The 18,744-nt window shown below is 37.6% G+C and overlaps 1 protein-coding gene across 1 annotated transcript in view; it reads right to left on the reverse strand.

Moving 5' to 3' along the window:
* LOC148949178 (uncharacterized) overlaps positions 1 to 18,744 on the reverse strand; it is a 54,552-nt gene that overhangs the window by 11,878 nt on the left and 23,930 nt on the right. The window contains exons 3-4 of the mRNA XM_089092857.1: positions 11,017 to 11,141; positions 8,699 to 8,891 (exon numbers count right to left, since the gene is read on the reverse strand). Of these exons, the coding sequence (XP_088948983.1) occupies positions 8,699 to 8,891; positions 11,017 to 11,141 (318 nt within the window). The remainder of the gene's footprint in view (positions 1 to 8,698; positions 8,892 to 11,016; positions 11,142 to 18,744) is intronic.

The raw sequence follows: 18,744 nt of genomic DNA on the forward strand, positions 1-18,744 counted from the left end.
TATTCTGTATTGATCCTATCGGTCTTCGGTTTACTATAATATAATCAGAATGGCTTGCTGTTTTACCATCACGTGAATACCATGTTTACTTATGACCAGACACCGTATTGGTTATAACTAGATTGTTATACCTACAGAATTGCAAAAGTCTGTATCCATTACTGTTTTCTTTTCCTACACCAAATTTACCTAAAATAGGATAGCATCTATCTCTATTTCTACCGACCTGGGCGTTAAAATCTCTTAGTAAAACATCATATTTCTACCTCGGTCTATTTGCTCCTGTAAGTGTAAGCAAAATCCATCTGAGTCACTAGTATCTCCATCAGTCGGTTCTACAGGGGCATATACTACTATAAGTGATACCCTGAAATTTTTAGTCATAAAATGAGCAATTAGTATTCTATTATTAATACCTTCCCAGCCTGAACAAGACTTAGCAGCTTCCTTATTCATCATGAGCCCTACTCCCTGTCTATGTGCCCCATCCTTCCTGCCTGAGTAAACAAATTCTATATCACCTAATTTCACGCTTCATACCTATGAGTTTCTGAAACTCCTAATAAGTCCGGTTCAAATTGTCTAAATTCGTCTGTCAAAATGTCGCTACGATAGTCATTTTTTAACGTCGTAACAATCTAAGTTCCAATTTTGATGCTCTTTAAATCATTGAAATTATTTTGGCCTCAGGAAAAGCAATGATGACCGGATACCAGTGCAGGACGGGGATCACATATGTTCTCAAGTCTACACCGAAGTGCTTAAGCCGGCTTAGAACCAGACAGCAAGAAGTCCCTGGGACCTCCATGAATGGAGGCTTTCTGCAATCCTGGGCCCATCTTGGTCAGAACATGGTTCACTCGGCGATGCTCTTCTATCAACAAGAGTCGAAATCCTGCACAGACAATATCAAGCCTATTACCTCCGACTCATTATATATTCATACCTACAAAAATTATGCTACTACGAGGATGCAGTCCATAGTAAATAAATTAGCTAGGAAGAGGTTTTTCAGCCCGAAGACGCCCGTCAAAACATACCAAGCCCAGAAGAATTATCCATTGATCAGAATCCCGTGCGAATGCTGTGTCGTTTACTAGGCTATAATTTCCTCAAGGGGCGCCGCTCCTCAAGTGGGAATAGAATTGACCGCGAGGTCCACAGTCTTGCAGGTACCCCGAAAAGGTCGAGGCAGCCCTTGTCCATAGATCTGAATCTTACGCCCTGCCACAGTTGTCCTCCTATAGAGGATCCTCCCACGATGGTGTTCTGCATCACCACGCAATTTAACCTATTACTGTGAGAAGGTTTGTAACTCATGGGACTTGTGGACACACCAGTGGGCCCTATTGAGTGTGCCCCAGTTCCTATTATGGACCCCCCAGGGATAAGGTCTCCCCTTGGTCCGTGCCTCCTATGGAGGTACCCTATATATTCATAGAGCGTTCCCCTATCGCCACCTGGGGACACGCTGAGCTGCCTGGGGGAGGCCAGGAGCACAAGTTAAGACAATAAAGCCAAGACTATAAAATGAAAGCAGATTTCCAAAATGATTATAGAAATTATGGTGCTTAGGCTACATGCTATAGCAACCACACTACAGAAGTGAAGTTAGTCACACTGAAATATACCCAACTACGATGAAAATATATTTAGTAACAAAATTATGGAAACTACAACAGACAATTATGTTCAAATTAACATTTCTTTTTATGATTTGCGCATAACAGTGTCTGAACATTTCATTGGTTAAAAGACTGAGAGGTATCTGCTTTGAAAGAGTAAGATTGACTTGGCTACCTGTATAAATACTGGTTTTGAGATCTTTGATTCTAAGAGAGTGTATCTTCTAGACACTAAAAAGATATTTCAATTTTCACCCATTATTTTAATAATGCATTGCCTACCTTATAATGTATTATTTTAAAATAGCTTCTTATAATCTTTACCACCTAGCCTTTTCAAAATAAAATTTACCTATGTCTTGTGTATGCCACCAGCTCGAATAAAAAATTCATGGCAAGCAAGCGTATTGGCAAAAGAACCCGCCGCTCTCGGAAAATTTCTCTCAAATCCTCATGCTGAAATTTATCAACGTCACAACTTCTTGGAAGGTAGTTTCCTTTCCTAAAATATCCTCTTTTGATTAACCCTAGACACTAAAAAATGGCGATCTTCAATTTTAAAATCAATAACAGCATTCCTATATTCCCTAGTATCTTTCATCGATCCTACTAGTCCTCGGTATACAATAACATAATCAATAATGTTAGCCGTCTTACCATCACGTGAATACCATGGTAAATTATCGGGCATTTTATGCACAAAAACTGTTTTACTTATAATTAGATTGTTATACCGACAACTTGCAGGATAACCGTTACTATTTTTTTTTTCCTACACCAAATTTACCCTGGCTAGGATACCATCTATAACTATTTCTGCCGACCTGGGTATTAAAATTCTCTAACGAAAATGCCATATTTCTGCCTGGGATCCTGTCTTTTTCTTTCTGCAGCTGTAAGTAACATATTTCGGTCACATATGCAGTGACCGTCATCAGTAGTAAAACTTTACCGTCATCAGTAGTAAAACTTTGCTACTGATGACGGTCACTGCACATGTGACCGAAATATCTGGTATTTTTTGAATTTCCATCACTGTTTTCATTATCAGTGTCTATTAAAAGGATTTTATCCCTATTCGAACTTTTATTTATCTTATCTGACCTTTGAACTATTTTTAATGAAATGGCTATTTGAAAAAAAATTTCAGATGGGCTTGGGGAAAAGAGTGTGTGGGGGCGGGGCTAGTTGCCCTCGGATATCTTTTGACTCTTAAAAAGTAAACTAGAACTTTCATTTTCCAATCAAATAACCCTCTCTCTGAAGTTTATCCGAGAATCCCTTTTATAAAAACCATATACGCCTCCAGGACAACACTTACAACGCCTACCCCCCGGGCCCTGGGGGGTTGGGTTGACACCGGAGTTTTTGTTATCTAATGTTTTAACAATTTTAAAAAAACTGGCTATCTCAAAATTTGTAGTGGATAGCTTTGGGGAAAAAGGGACGGGGGGGAGCTAGTTGCCCTTAAATCTCTTGACTCTTAAAAAGAGAACTAGAACTGTCAATTTCCAATCAAATGAGCCTTCTATGAAGTTTATACGAGCATCCCTTTCATAAGATAAATACATGCCTTTAGGGCATAGGGCATAACTTAGAACGCCGTCTCCCAGGCCCTGGGGGGACACCGGAGTTTTCTTTCCGACCTCTGAACTATTTTTAACAAAATGTCTATCTCAAAAATTTCATCAGATAGGTTTAGAAAGAGAGGGCATGGGGAGAGGGGACTAGTTGCCTTCGGATCTCTTTTGACTATTAAAAAGTGAGCTCAAACTTTCAATTTCCAAACAAATGAGACCTCTCTGAAGTTTATATGATCATGCCTTTCATAAGAACCATATATGCCCCAGGGCATAACTTAAAACGCCTGCCACCGGGTCCTGGCGGGCTGTGTCGACACCTGAATTTTTGTTATCTGACTTTTGAACAATTTATAACTTAATAGCTATCTCAAGATTTTTATCGGATACATTTGGGGAAAAAGGGGCGTGAGGGGGCTAGTTGCCCTCCAATCTCTTTTGACTCTCAAAAAGAGAACTAGAACTTTCAATTTCCGATCAAATGAGCCCTCTGTGAAGATTTTACGAGTATCCCTTCCATAAAAACTATATATTTCCCCAGGGCATAACTTACAACGCCTGCCCTCAGACCCCTTGGGGGCTGTGTCGACTCTGGAGTTTTTGTTGTATGGTCTTTGAACTATTTTTAAAAAAAATGGCTATCTCAAAGTCCTTATTGGATGGGTTTGAGGAAAATAGAGCGTGGAGGGGGGGGGCTAGGTGCCCTCCAATCTCTTTTGACTCTTAAAAATTGAACTAGAACTTTCAATTTCCAATCAAATGAGCCCTCTTTTAAGTTTATAAGAACATCCATTCCATAAGAACCATATAAGCCACAAGGGCATAACTTACAACGCCTGCCCCAGTCCCTGGGGGACTGTGTCGACACTGAAGTTTTTGTTATATGATCTTAGAACTATTTTTAACAAAATAGCTATCTCAAAATATTATCGGATACATTTGGAAAAAAAGGGCGAGGGGGGGGGGGCTGGTTACCCTCGGATATCTTTTGACTCTTAAAAAGTGAAGTAGAACTCTCAATTTTCAATCAAATGAGCCCTCTCTGAAGTTTATACGAGCATTCCTTCCATACGAACGGTATATGCCCCCAGGGCATAACTTATAACCCTTGCCCTGAAGACGGTGGGGGGAGTGTCCTGGTTAAAGATATAATTTACAGAACTTTCAACTAAGTTGAACAAAATAGCTTTCTCAAAATTTTGATTGGATGTGTTTGGGGAAATGGTGGGCGTGGAAAGGGTGTTAGTTGCCTTTCAATCACTTTCGACTATTAAAAAGGGCACTAGCCATTTAAATTTACAATCGAATTTAGCCCTTTTTGAAGTTTCGACGAGAACGCTTTCTATAAAAACCTTATATGCCCCCAGGGCATAACTTACAACCCTTGCCCTGAGGGCTTTGGGGGGGGGGGGTGTCATCCTTAAAGACCTAGTTTCCAAAATTTTCAACTTCGTTGAACAAACTGGCTGTCTCAAAATTATGATTTGATATGTTTGGGGAAAAGGTGGGCTTGAGAGGGGGGTTAGTTGCCCTCCAATCACTTTCGACTATTATAAAGGGCACTAGCCCTTTAAATTTCTAATAAAATGAGCTCTTTTTTAAGTTTCTATGACAAAACATTCTATAAAAACTTTATATGCCTCAAAGCCATAGCTTACAAAACTTGCTCGAAGGTCTGTGGGGGAGTCTCCTTCTCAAAAACCTTATTTCAATCTAGAAATCAACCACGTAGAACGAAATGGCTATCCCAAAATTTTGATGGGATGTTTTTGGGGAAATGGTGGGCGCGGGTGTTAGTTGCCTTCCAATCACTTTTGATCCTTAGAAAGGACACTAGAACTCTCGATTTCCAATCGAAAGAGCCCCTTTTGAAGTTTATACGACGACCCCTTCCATATGAAGTGCCTCTGGGAAAAAAGTAAATAAAAATAAGAAAATAATAATAAAACATTGGAGCCGTATAGCCTTTACTATAGGCAACACTATAGCGTTGCCTCTGATCTAGAGTACATTTAGCATGTCTGAAAAATCCCTATGTGTGGATATATGAGTAGGCTAAGGCAGGAAATGCAGAAAAATAAATCTTTTTTTTAATTTGTTTTAATAATAAAAATTATTTAAAAAACTCGCCAAAAAAATTATATTGCGTCAAGTGGCACTGCAACAATAAAAAACTATTGTTTCAGACTTGATGAAGCTTCTACATCAAGTTGTGTTATTGGAATTAGCATTTTTAAACACTTTTATATTAGGAATTCCAACAGAATTATTTATCGACTTGGAGTAATATAGCTCTTCCCTTTTAGATTTTTTTTTTTTTTTGCTGCGCTTAAGGTAGTCGCTTAAAGTGGCGTTCACATGCGTTTCTAGCTAGAATCCCATGTCTAGACACGTGTCTAGCCAAACTTCAATGTCTAGGCAACGACCGTTCACAAGTAAAATTCGGTGCTTAGCTAAAACTACAAATTTAGTTTCAAATAGATTACAGTTGTCATTTCAGGCCAATTAAGAGAGCTTATGCATGCAAAATTTTCAAAATTGTAGTCCCTATTTTTACTGTCACAAGATAATGGATGAGATAAGCGAAACAATCGCCTTAGTGTGCTTCACTATTATGTCTGGTGTTGCATATTTGCCTAAAATGAAAAAAGCAATGAGACAACAAAAAATAAATTTAGTTTCAAAATGTAAACATGGATGATGAAAGTAATGGAACTTGACGCATTCTGATCAGCTATAGTCGAAAATCTTAGACATTATGTTCTAGAGTCTGGAACTCGATGTGCAGCTAAGTACCTTGCCTAGCTAAGCGCTCAATTTTACTTGTGAACGGTCGTTGCCTAGACATTGGATTCTGGCTAGACATGTGCCTAGACGTGGGATTCTAGCTAGATACGCATGTGAACGCTGCTTAAGACAAAGATAAAGTGCTTAAGACAAGGTATACATTAGTCGTTGTATCTTTTGAGATGGAACAAACTGCCACAAAAGTGTTTGAAGCACTAAAATGTTCAGGCCATATCGCACGTAGCAAGATAAATTCTGCTAGTTCACTTTGTTGGTAGGGAATTCTTTCTTCTAAACCGAAAATTACATAGAAGGTGTGAAGTGAATCTCATGGTCAGATCCTATCTGTCCTTTTTTAATGAGTGCAATCTTTGGTAAAATATCCACAGGTCTATCCGTCAAAGACAATATCAGCCTTTTTGAAATGCAGCCTCAAGTAATCCACATAGTTGCCACAGATAGCCCCATAAAAGAGCTCTCTTTGCCATAGTATCCTGTGCAACAACAACCCCCATCAATAATGTTGTGGCAAGAAAGGCTGGGGGACACTGGGTCAAAATTGGAAAATCTTTCATATATGGTGTTTGCAAGAGAGCCCTTGTCAGGACTTCAAACGGTCATAACTTCAAAGGGTAATAGAAAATATGTTTTCTAATGCACGAAAGTGACGCTTAAGTTTTCTTAGTGTAACATGAACTGCAAAAAAATATATCTTAGGATTTTTGGATCAACCTCGGGCTCCCTAATAAATTTTGGCCATGTGGATTTGAGGTCGTAAGGTCTTTTGTGTCTAAATATTGTATAATTCAGCAGGAAAGATAAGGTATAACACGACATTCCCAAATATTTTTGAAGAAAAACATATTTTTAGGCTTTTTTTTCACTGAAATTTGAGTTTTATATGTATTTTTGAACAAAACTGAAGTCTAAAGCGAAGAAGATATCGAATCTCAGCAAGTCCGAATATTTATTAAAAGACCCTTCAAAACACATTAAAAGCCAGTGTTTATTTTTTATTTTTGTGCTAAAATTTGTGCTTTTTTTTTAATTTTGGGGTGCTAGTCAATTTCAGAATATTGCAAAGTTTTGCAATGTTATTCTTCATATTTTTTTTTTGAATATTTTAGTGTAAGATCATTTCCAATTGCAATTGTTCCAGGTTTAACCATTTTTTCCTGCAGAATGACTAGCCTAGTAGTTTATTGGTGGCTGATAGATGGATGAGGGTGAAGCATTTAAAGTTATATTATATTAATAGTAAATCTACTGGGTGATTTATTTTTGGTTTTGGGGTGGAGAGCAAAGAAAATGAGAAACTTACAAGAGTACATTCTTCGGCAATTAAGCATAGGAAGAGCTAGGAAAATCTTGACAGGTTAATTAGGCTTGTCGATTTTAAAAAGACAGGCCTTCAGGGGACAGAATTCTGTTTTCTTTACCCTCCTCTGCATTTTAAAATGCCTGAAAATATGGTATGCAACGGTTTTGGGTCCAAAAATTCGTTAAATGCTAGATGGCGCTGGTGATTTTTGTTTTCAACACTAGCGCCGATTTCACCACTCTTATAAGTTTCCCCATATTCTTTGGTAGATCGTGTGACTTTCAGCAGTTCACAAAAAAGTAACTGTATAGATATTTAATATTTTTACTTTCTCCTTTGTTCTGAAGCGTGTTGATTCTCTCTTAAAGAGGCATCACAACTTGTTTTCTTCAGTTTTACCAGTGAGGTCATATTTCGTCTAGATTTCATATAATGTTTAAGCTTTATTAAAGAGATATTTATAAACGGCTATGGCTAGGCCACGTTTTAAGCATAAATGAGGACATATTTCCAAGGATTATGCTTCTTGACCATCCCATAAGAGGGCTGAAAAAAGCAGGTCATCCCTACATTGGGACAGGAAGAGGTGATAGGGAGGAATTTAAAAGAAACAGGAACTTCCCGTGAGAGGCTAAAGAATAAATCTTTGAATAAACTAGGGGGAGAAAGAGGATCACACGCAGTTGTGTTGGTCTCAGGCGGTGGTCTCAGTGGGTTGTTAGTAGTATTGGGAATACTAATAACGACTGAACGAGACACCTATCAAGGTAGGTCACCATAAATATTTTTTCCAGTAAATTATAAAGAAAGAATAAAGTCTAGCAACAATTACTATTTTTATTATTATGCAATGTGACTACCTATAAGAAAAAGAACATCCGAGGCCTTGATATGAAGAAAATGATTTTTGACAGGAAAAGAAAAGCAAAAAATTGTTCAGGTTCCGATATCACAGTGCTGCAGGTAAGTTTAACATATGCAAAAAAAAGAAAAAAAAAGATTAACTCCACTGTCAGACAAAAATCTTGCTTTCACGGTCACAGATTTTGCTGAATTCAACGTCTGTTGTAACTAAGAAAGAATTATGTATCTGTGTATGTTTATTGTAATGAGACAACTTTATGGCTAGATTTTAGGAATAATTGAAACGGCGCCTTTAGTCCTATTTTTCAAATATATTTTTGGCAAAATATTCATGGAATGTTGTAGGTTACTATACACTGCTGATAAAAAAGAAAACAAATATTCTGATTTCTCAAGATTAGCATTTTGTTGAAAAAATATTTTTTTTTGTGGAAAAGTTTAGACATGTCTGAGCTCAATGCCAATACTTATGTTGAGTATCCCTTTTTACAGTCACGTGAAGAAAAAAAGTTTATACTCACTTGGATTTGATTTTCGCCAACATATACGCCTTGCCTAAACATTCTCTTTTCCTCTGAGACCCTGGTAATCATGTCATCTCGAAAAGTATAAAACGTATCAAATTTGGTTCTGACTCCTCCTTTGTCAAGTAGATATGCTATTCCTTGTCTGTTAAGGCCAAAACTTATCCCCATATGCCAAAACTTCACGTACCTTCAATGATATAAAAATAAACAAAGAACAGAAATGTGATGTGCTGATAACGAGCGTACGAGCGCTGAAGGTTCGAGCTGCCACCCTTAGTGAGGAAAGTGAGCAGAGGAAGGCAGCGTTTGACTATATTCGCGAAAGCCGAATACTCAAGCGAGTCTCGAGTATTCGAGAAATAGGTGCAGACGATAAATAAATCGACTTACGAATTGAGAAAATAGATGCAGATTATTTTTTGAGTTGTTAGGATAAAATTTAAAAAATCCAAAGGATTAACACTAAAACACAAAACAAAAGAAAAACCAGAAGTTTGACTTCACGATAACAAGCATTTAAAGCCCAAAAGGCTAGAGCTGCTGACCGTGTGTTTGTGTGAGTACACTATAAAACACCCTCTAGTCAAGCTAGATATAAGAAAATTGATGCAGAACAGTTTTAGGAGCCTTAAAATGTGAAAAAGTCCATGAAAAAAAAAACTTTAAGAACAAAGTAAAGCGACAAATATAACGTCATGATAACAAGCGGGATAGGCCGAAACCCTAAGACCCGCCGAAGCTGCCGCCTAGGCTGTTGGAGAGAATGAAGATGACAAAAAGCCGGCCAAATTAGCTCCTTTTCTAGTCTATATGCATAGATCAAGCATCTTCGTGTGTGTATATACACCAACAAATAAGCTAAACCTACGCAGAATAATTTTAGAATCAGAATATATAGGCTATAAAAATTCAAAATATAGCAAAAAAAAAAAAATGTAAACATGACATCCTGATAACAAGTTACCTGGTGCTGAAGGATCGACCATCGCCTAAGAGAAGGAATATACCATCATAATAATGAGTGTGTAAGGACAGGACTCCCAACTGTCATTATAGGAAGGTAATGTCATGCTATATTTGCGAGGGTAGGATATCCAAGCGAGCAGAGGTGAACAACAAAACCAGTAAAGCCGGTCTTTTACAGGCAAAGTAGCCGGTGAAGCCGAGTCTTCTGCTTGAATCTAGATATACTAGACAAAAAAGCCCACTTTGTGGGTCTTTTGACTAGGCAGGCTTTTGGTCACCTCCCTCTACTTACTTGGGTCTTCGGCCCTTTAGTATGGCCCTTGACACACTCTGGCCAGTAATTATATATGTGATATTACATATTAATCAGCCTTTTGAAGGCCAACTTTTCAGAGCCATACTTGACAACTGTCATTACCGTGGCTTCCAGTGTTCTAATCTTAGCTCGCAGACTTATCTTCCTATTTGACCCTCAATCCCAAATATCCCTAAGGTATCCATAATTCTTAGCTACTGACAAGGTCGTATCTAGGGGCAGGGGGGAGTTATCGAGTCTAAGCCCCCCATCCAAAAAAATGCCAAACTCGTAAAATATAAAACAATGGATATAAAAGAATTCTTGACTTGTGTGTTAAGTTATTTGCCATGACCATTGCGCTATTTTTTTTTTAGTTTGTCAAAATTCTTTACCCCTGTAGCCATTCTCTATCTTAGTTGAGCCAATATTGTTCCTCATTGTGCAGAAATTTCTGCTTTTTATAGTAACTACCAATGCCTATCAGAGGCGCCAATTCACAATAATGTCGTGGGAGTGCAGGGACGGGTGCATTTTTCAAAACCCAGGGGAGGGGGCAATTCTGTTGTTTTTTCCGATTTGTTCAATGAAAAAAAAAAAATGCATTTTCAATGAAAATACCATAAGGAAGGTATTTTTCAAATTCTGGGGAGACAATTACCCCCCCCCCCCCCAAAAAAAATGAAGACTACTGATGCCTATTTTTGCTTTCGTCTCGATTTCTTTTCTAGCTAAAAAAAAAATGTATCTGCCATATTGTTTATTTCATCCAATGAGAGTTCTGTAATTACTTCACCTTACTTCCAGCAATTCAGACCAGGGACCAGTTGAATAATGCGCAATTAATTAATTACTTGCAAAACAATACGCATTTAACTTATTACATAAATTTAGTGAGACAAATTAACACACATAATCGACCTACAGGCTTACAGTCTATTGCTGAAGTACATCAACAGCACCGTAAAAATGTCTTCCTAGATTCCATTTTAGATATATGATTTCCTCCCCACCTACACTCTATTGGAAAACACCCAGCAAAATTTCTTACCTATGTTCTCCTTCCTCGTGAAAAAGTGTAGAATCACATCTATTTCCTCTTTTTATTAATGTTCCTAAAGGATGCGAGACGGCAATCGATTCTCTGTGACCCGCAACAGAAACGAAAGTCTGAACCTTAAAAAGATAAGAAAATGAGTCAATACGGAAATTTTAAAATATTGTTTCCACTCAGTCGTTGAAATCAATTGTTGAAACTGCACTCAGTTGTTGAAACAGCATACGATCAAACTAAGCTGTGTTCGATTTACTTCATTAGTTAACTAATAAGTTGATTTTGCCCATTTTTTTGCAATCCTTAGTTAAATTTGGACGTTTTTTTGACGAACGGATTCTTAGTTAACTGAAAAGTTGATTATGAAACTACTATTAAGAAGTCTTTGTTGTTAGATATCTGCGAAGAATTTCTGGCAAGAAATTCGAACTCGACAGCTCATGCTTGCCTCTATGGTAAAAGGCTTGGCTGGTGCAAAATATGATGATTTATTTAGGAATACTCAGATTGAATGATGCAGCTGTTTATTAAAAGCGTTCACTCAGTGGCTGCATTTTCAATGCTGGAGTTTACTTTTCTTCTTGTAAAAGGAAATAAAAGGTATAAATTTTCACAAAAAGGTTGATTCGTTGTTAGCTAAGATGATTTCAGCCTACTTCATTATCTTGACTGTTTCAAGCCTCCCCTTGCTATACCTGACGGTCTGTTCCAAATGTCTTGCACGACTCACGTTATAGCAACTTCGAATTTTCTGCCAAACTTTCCGTTTTATTTAAAAAATGTAGACTTGTTAGTTGACAAAGTTCTGTAAAATCGAACGCAACTCTAATGGAGATGATGAAAGTCCAAAAATGGGAACATTTTAGGACCTCTGGATCATCCGGATTATATTGGCAACCTTGAAATTTTCATACGATGCCAGGTAGGTTTCGAAAGCCCTACAGGTTGGAAGACCGGCATGATCCTAAGGGGTGCATTTGGCATTGACGGAGTAAAAGTAAACTGCAAAACTACTAAAGCTAGAAATGAGACATTCTTAGAGCAACTATTTTGAAACTACAAGGGATAAAATTATCTCACAGTAATTTGAAAGACAAAAATAAAAGAAAATATTAACGAATTATTTACACAAGAAGTACCCTCATAATAAAAAGTGACAAAGTCGACCGTAGCGAGCGAAGCAGGCAAAGGGAGGCCACAGAAAGCCTGCAAAGCAGGCTTTCTGCTTCTAAAACGAGCAGGAATAAATCTGCATAATAAGTCAAGATGAATGTGAGAGGAAATTGCTATGAATGAATAAATGAGACCGAAAACGAACATAAATTAAATGAATAATCAATACAAAGTTAAAACACAAATTGATTTGGATGAATAAATGAAACATGAAATGCACAGTAAATAAATGATTCTTGAAACTCAAACGAACATAAATTACCACAAATAACTGATAGAATACCACCCGCTCAAACTCAATAAAGGCTAGTATCATTTGCGCTTTGCTGAAAACTATTTATTTTTATTGGTTGTAACAGACATTTTATTGACTAATTACAAAACAGTATTTTGGTACTTATCTGTTATAGCGGCAACATTGAAGAAGTAAAGTTAGGTTAATCCTAATGAAAAATACCAAAACATGATGAAAATATAATATTTTAGAAACAAATTTCGGCTATATATCTGCAAATTAGGGTGAAAGGGGGTGGGGGTTAAGTATATCGGGTCTGCATGCAAAATTTGTTAGCTATAATTATTCTGCATATTATGAAGTAAGAATAGGTTTCAAACGTCACGCTGTCCAAATACTTTTCCCCCCCCCCCCCTAATGTGCGAATATATAGCCCAAATAAGTCCAATGTATTATGTCACCCGTCACTTGTTTCCCACTGAGCGCAAGTTAATTGTTTCTTAATACAGACAGATGAAACCGGTTTTGTTCTCGGGTTTTACACAGCGTAATTCTTGAGTGTTGCCGCTATAACAGATAAGTACCAGTATTTTTTATGGCGTAGATAATTTCGGAGACCACACTGCCGTTCCATGACGATAAAATAAAAGTTCAAAATAGGGATAAAATCCTTTTTAATAGACAGTGTATAGAAAATTCACAAAAAATACCAGATATTTCGGTCACATATACAGCGACCGTCATCAGTAGTTTTACTACTGATGACGCTCACTGTATATGTGACCAAAATATCTAGTATTATTTTGTGAATTTTCTATACACTGTCTATTAAAAAGGATTTTATCCTTATTTTGAACTTTTATTTTATAGTATTTTTATTGGTGTTGCGGTGAGTTGTTAGTAGTACTAGCAGTAGAGGAGACTCCAAAGTTGTTGCGCCAAGCCTTTCGTTTCTTTGAGGCATATCTGCTTTCAAATGGAAGGCAACGTTCAAGCTTTTTGAAATGGGGCCGCAAATTTTGCTATTTACTGTTACTAGTCATTTCTGTTTATGATTTTGATTGATTTTCATTCAATTTTCTTAGTCCAGGACCGAGGAAGATTAATGATATTAAGTTTCCCTGGCAAGTTTCCCTGGCAAGCCGTAATACTTCCATTATCAGCACACAAAAAAAAGAGCTCCTTTGCTCCTTTCTTAGTAAAGACATTAGAAAATTGTTTTTTTAACGCTAATCAATAATCTTTGATGAGCTGATAGGGATGTATGACATGAGTCTTTTTGTACAAAAATTCGTTCATGAGATACACAATACTGGGAGTTTGAGAGGTTGACTACTTAATTGCTGAGGTGCGTCTTGAAAACAAAAAAGTTATGAAAAAAATTAGGATAGTTATAGAATTATTTAAATACGAGCAAGTGCGGAATCTAGGCCCTGACTTGGTGCAAAACCAAGCTAAGTCCTGACTTAGTATAGTATATGCTAGGCTTAGTATAGGCTTTTTGGCCTCCATAGAACTACACATACCCAGTTTTTGAAAGGGGAGCTAGGGCTTTTTTCACTCCGTAAACATAGGCTAGTTCAGGTAGTTAGATTTTGGATGAAGATAGTGCAGGTACCACGAGATAAACTTACTAGAGAGGCCTATGAAGAGCTACTTGCTTCAGGGCGTAAGAGGTCGTGGCCGTTTAGGGTTAAATCCTTATTAGACAGATTAGGATTGTAATGTACATGGAATGATGGTAGAGGACCCTCTAACGGTCTGATTGATATAATAGAAATGGTTAAACAACGATTAGAAAGTCAGGAGATATAGACATGGGGGACTGAAACTGAGAAATCTAAGATATTAAGCGTTCTTAAGGAAGTTCAAAAGGTGTTTGGACCGGAGATCTACGTTAAATTTAATTTGCCAAGTATGTATTTGCCATACTGGTTGCAGCTGCGGGCCAACTGTTTGCCTTTAAGATGGAGGAGTAAAGTATTTGAGAGAGGTAAGGGGTTCCTAGCGTCTACATACACATGTCTCATTTGTAATATTGAAGAGGAACTTCTGGACAATTTTCTGTGCCGGTGCCAGGGCCTTACTGATTTGAGGGAGGATGTTTTGGGGGAAAGTAATTTTTCACTTCGGGTCATGTTCTCTCAGACGGTACCTAGCCTCATGTGTAGATTATGTAGATTTGTGGATCAGGCACTAAAGATAAAAAAGGAACTATTGTGAAGAAGATTTGTTATGGTTTGGAAAAGAAAGGCTGAAGGGAGTTTTATTTTTGTTTTCCTGTTATATTTGATGTATAATGTATATGGCCCTGTATAAAGGCTTTTGAATACACGATTAGTATTATTATTATTATTATTATTATTATTATGTGTGTGACATTGTGTGTAATTATGCGAGTTAGTTTTATAGTATTATGTGTGCTTTTGTGCTGCAATTGTTATGTTATTTTATTTTTATTTTCTATGGGCTATGTTTAGTTATTGTTATATATGTTATTATCATGTGTTTTAACTATATATGCAACTGAGTTTGTTTTTGCCATGGCCCAAAGAGGTATTTGTTTTGCAATAAATATCTATCTATCTATACAAAGCAGCCAAGTCCAAGCTGTATTTACTGCTCTCCCACTGCGAATGTTTTGCAGAAAATCAGGTATTCACATATTGCAGGCATCTTTCACCTCCTTTCAAAGGGGTTCATATAAGAACTTTTAATCAGCATGATTCTATACAAAAAAGCAGGTCCATGGCCATTTTAGCCCCCCCCCCCACCCTTTTTTTCTCTCTCTCTCTCTCATCTCTGTCTCTCCTTCACCACTGACGTTTTACCAGAAAAGTGGGAATGGTGTACCTTTTTTGAGCGGAATTACGCTGAATTGTAAATTCTGCTATTGAAAGCATAAGCCACTCATTTGCCACTTCCCCTCCTACCACTAACATTTTAGCAGAAACGGAAGCATGTTGACCCTACTTTAAACCACAATGGAGTTTAATCTACATGATTGAGAATCATAGTGGGTCCATGGTCCTTTTAACACCATACCTCGCACTAACTGACCAATAGAAGATATGCATGTAGAACCTTTTTTCAGCCACCGATTTTTTCTATAGGATTTTTCAGTTTGAATGATTGGAAAAGCAGAGTGCCCTGGCCCCTTCTAACACCTCCCAGTCCGTCATCCTTTCCAACCAATTTTTCGCAGAAAAATAAACAAGCTGCATGCTAAAACATTAATTTAAACCGGAATAATTCTCGATCTGATACTACTGAAATGTCAATTAACTATTTTCAATTGGAATGTTTGTAACACCAACGTGGACCCTTTCTTCTCTGTCCCCTCTCGCTTTGCCAAATTCTTGGTAGAGAGATATGCCCATGGCGCTTACTTTGACTTGGAACCATAAAACAATTTTCAATTATTATTATCAGAGGCACAAAGTGGGCCAGCTGCCCCTTCAACAACCCGAACTATCCTGTTTTCACAGAAAAGTACGCAGGTTTCACATTATTCTACTTGAAATTACGTAAAGATTTTAAATCTGTGTGATTACAGCAAAGTGAGCCAGCGGCCTCAATAAGAATACCTAGATTCTATCACTCACAACCTTTTAGCACAAAAGTAGAGATTTCAATATTGCTTGAACCAATTTCATGCAAACAGTTTCTATCTATACGGTTGGATTAGAGGATTAAGGGAAGCCTTGGCCCCTATAAAGCCCCTCCCCACCAGTTTTTTTTTGCAGAAATGCAGGCATATTGCAGCTTATTTGAACCAGGAGCATGCAAGAGTTTACTGCATTGGAAGATCAGTGTGAACCAGAAACCCATCCCCTCCCTTCATGGCAAAATTTTCAGCAGAAATTAAGCCATACAGCACACTGTTTGCACTAATATCAATTTTCATAGGTGTTATCAAATACATAAAGGGAGGATGTGGTCCCACAACACCTTCTCAACCACCAAATTTTCGGCAGAAACGCAGACAGGCTTGTTTTTCGCAGAAGCTCAAAACGTACGGGGCACTAACAGTTACTTTGGGCTAACAAAACAGAGGGGCATGAAATTCATAGATTGGTACACGTTTTCTTTGTCTTGGAAAATGTCTTCCTTTTCTAAATTAGTTTTTGTTTGTTTTTGATAAACATGGTTTTACTATCGACATTTGTAATTGCAGAAATAGTAGTAAAGTGTTTTTTTAAGACTTTCTGCGTAAGAACTAAAATGTTGATTTGCAATTTGTGTTTTAGGCAGAATTTAAATATTTAGTCCATTTTTTTAATTATAATTAAAAAATCAATATTATTAAAAAGTTAATATTAATTTTGAATAGCTAACAATTCAGGGTCAGTGGGAAGGATATTCTCCTGCCATATGGATTCTAATATCTGAATATCCAGTACTTGGTATTATCTGAACGATATACTGCATTGTGTATGAGGTTGGTGCTGACCCCCGTCCCAGCCCCTTCAGACGCCCACAATTATACACATAGTTTATCCCATCGTATTATTAAAGTTCTGTTTCATGTTCTCTTTTGTTTAACAGTTAATTACTACCATCTTTGTTACTCCAATGACGCATATGAATCAAAAGAAAATGTAATAACAAAGATACACACAAACCGTCGAGGAGCTGTTTTGGGATATTGTAAGACGCAATGAATGCTCCTTCTTATGCAGGGAGGTATATGAACCAGAATAAAGGTCCTTTCACTGCGTTGGACTGGTTTATAGAAGCGTGCTGTGGTTGGTGTGAACTTCCCGAGGTTTAGAAGATTCTTCTTTAGGACGCAAATCACTTTTTTAAAGATGGTTGATCCAGTTTGAGGGGAGGGGGTAAATTGTAATTCCTGACTGCACTGGAGTTTCCTTGTATCTGTGTAAACCGGGAATAACGTTTAAAGGTTCCGGAACCTCACAAAGCAGACATGCATTCCAATAGAACATGCCAATTGTTTTCTTCAAATTGATAGTAATTTCGGCAGAGGAGTGTTGAAGCCCCCCCTCCCCCTAAAAACAGACACCATTTAGAAAAAGATGTCTGGCTTTCAACCAGTAGAGTATTACGGTGGAACACCTTGACTGCTATGGAGAAGATAAGATGTAAGAATGATGGACCTTTGCTCTATAGCTAAAAGGATCCACAAAATTCCAATTCCATGGAGGATTTATCTGTAGGAAATGTGACTATATGCATAGATGCCAGGTGATAGATAACTAATCAACACTTTAAAAGTCATCGCAATTGCTAAGAGCTCTGAAGAAAGGGTAGATTAAGATTTGGGCAGAGATACGACACTATTAAGGTTTAAATATTGATGCAAGATGGAATTTGCTGATTGCAAAAATGTAACAAGAACAGAAAACGTTGCAAATACATTAGGAGCAGTTTTGGGGAGCAGCTTCACATTTGCCGCAGCAGCAGCAACTCCAGTTTTCGGCGAGAAAAAAAATTCTCAATAATTGCTAATTTTGGTTCAGACCAGGGCACTCCATCCAAGATGAACTAACCGCATTGAGCTTATGGACAAATAAGGCTCTGGAATCTGTCCGACGACCTGTAGCGGTTCTACTTGATATCAGACAAGCATTTGATGGTATGAACCATTCCAATTTTCTGGGAAAACCAGAACATGTAGGAGGGATGAGAGACGAAGCTCAGGATTAGTTTAGATCACTTCTGAAGGATTGCAAGATTTATATGTGAGAAAATGCAGGAGATGATACAATTCCCAACTGTGGTGTCCCCCGGGGCTCAATAATAGAACCACTGCCATTTTTTATCCACGTTATTGATCTATGTCAAATGCTGAACACGGCACGGACAAACCTTCGCTGCTTTAACCTATGCTACGATGAAGAATCCTTCGACCTGAAGATGACGATAATGAGCTCGTAGCTTTTGTCGACAATCCTATGTTTGGCTACTGTGAAAAGTATGAGACAACGCTCATATCTAAGCTAAAAGATACCAGGAGGAGTCATATCTCTAGATGTATGCTAACCGACTTGTCATTAATGTTGAAAAATCTTTCGTTTTATTGTTTTCGCGAGTCGGGGATGTCCATCCAGAAAAATATGGTATCCAACCATCCAGGGGTCTGATCAATCGACCAGAAAAGGATTTCCCAAAATACCTGGGAATCCTCCTTGATGAGAACCTGTCATCCCTGCATGACACCCAATTACTGAAACTGAAGCTATCCTGGAATCTTGGAATAATAAAAAAGACTGAAGAAGACTTCGCAGAAGAAAACACTGTTCCTCCTGTACAATCCTCTGATAAAACCCCATTTATAGCATTGTGTATTGATC

Source organism: Artemia sp. Qi Xiang Cuo, chromosome 8 (assembly GCF_049724085.1).
Source record: "Artemia sp. Qi Xiang Cuo chromosome 8, ASM4972408v1, whole genome shotgun sequence".
NCBI lineage: Eukaryota > Metazoa > Arthropoda > Branchiopoda > Anostraca > Artemiidae > Artemia > Artemia sp. Qi Xiang Cuo.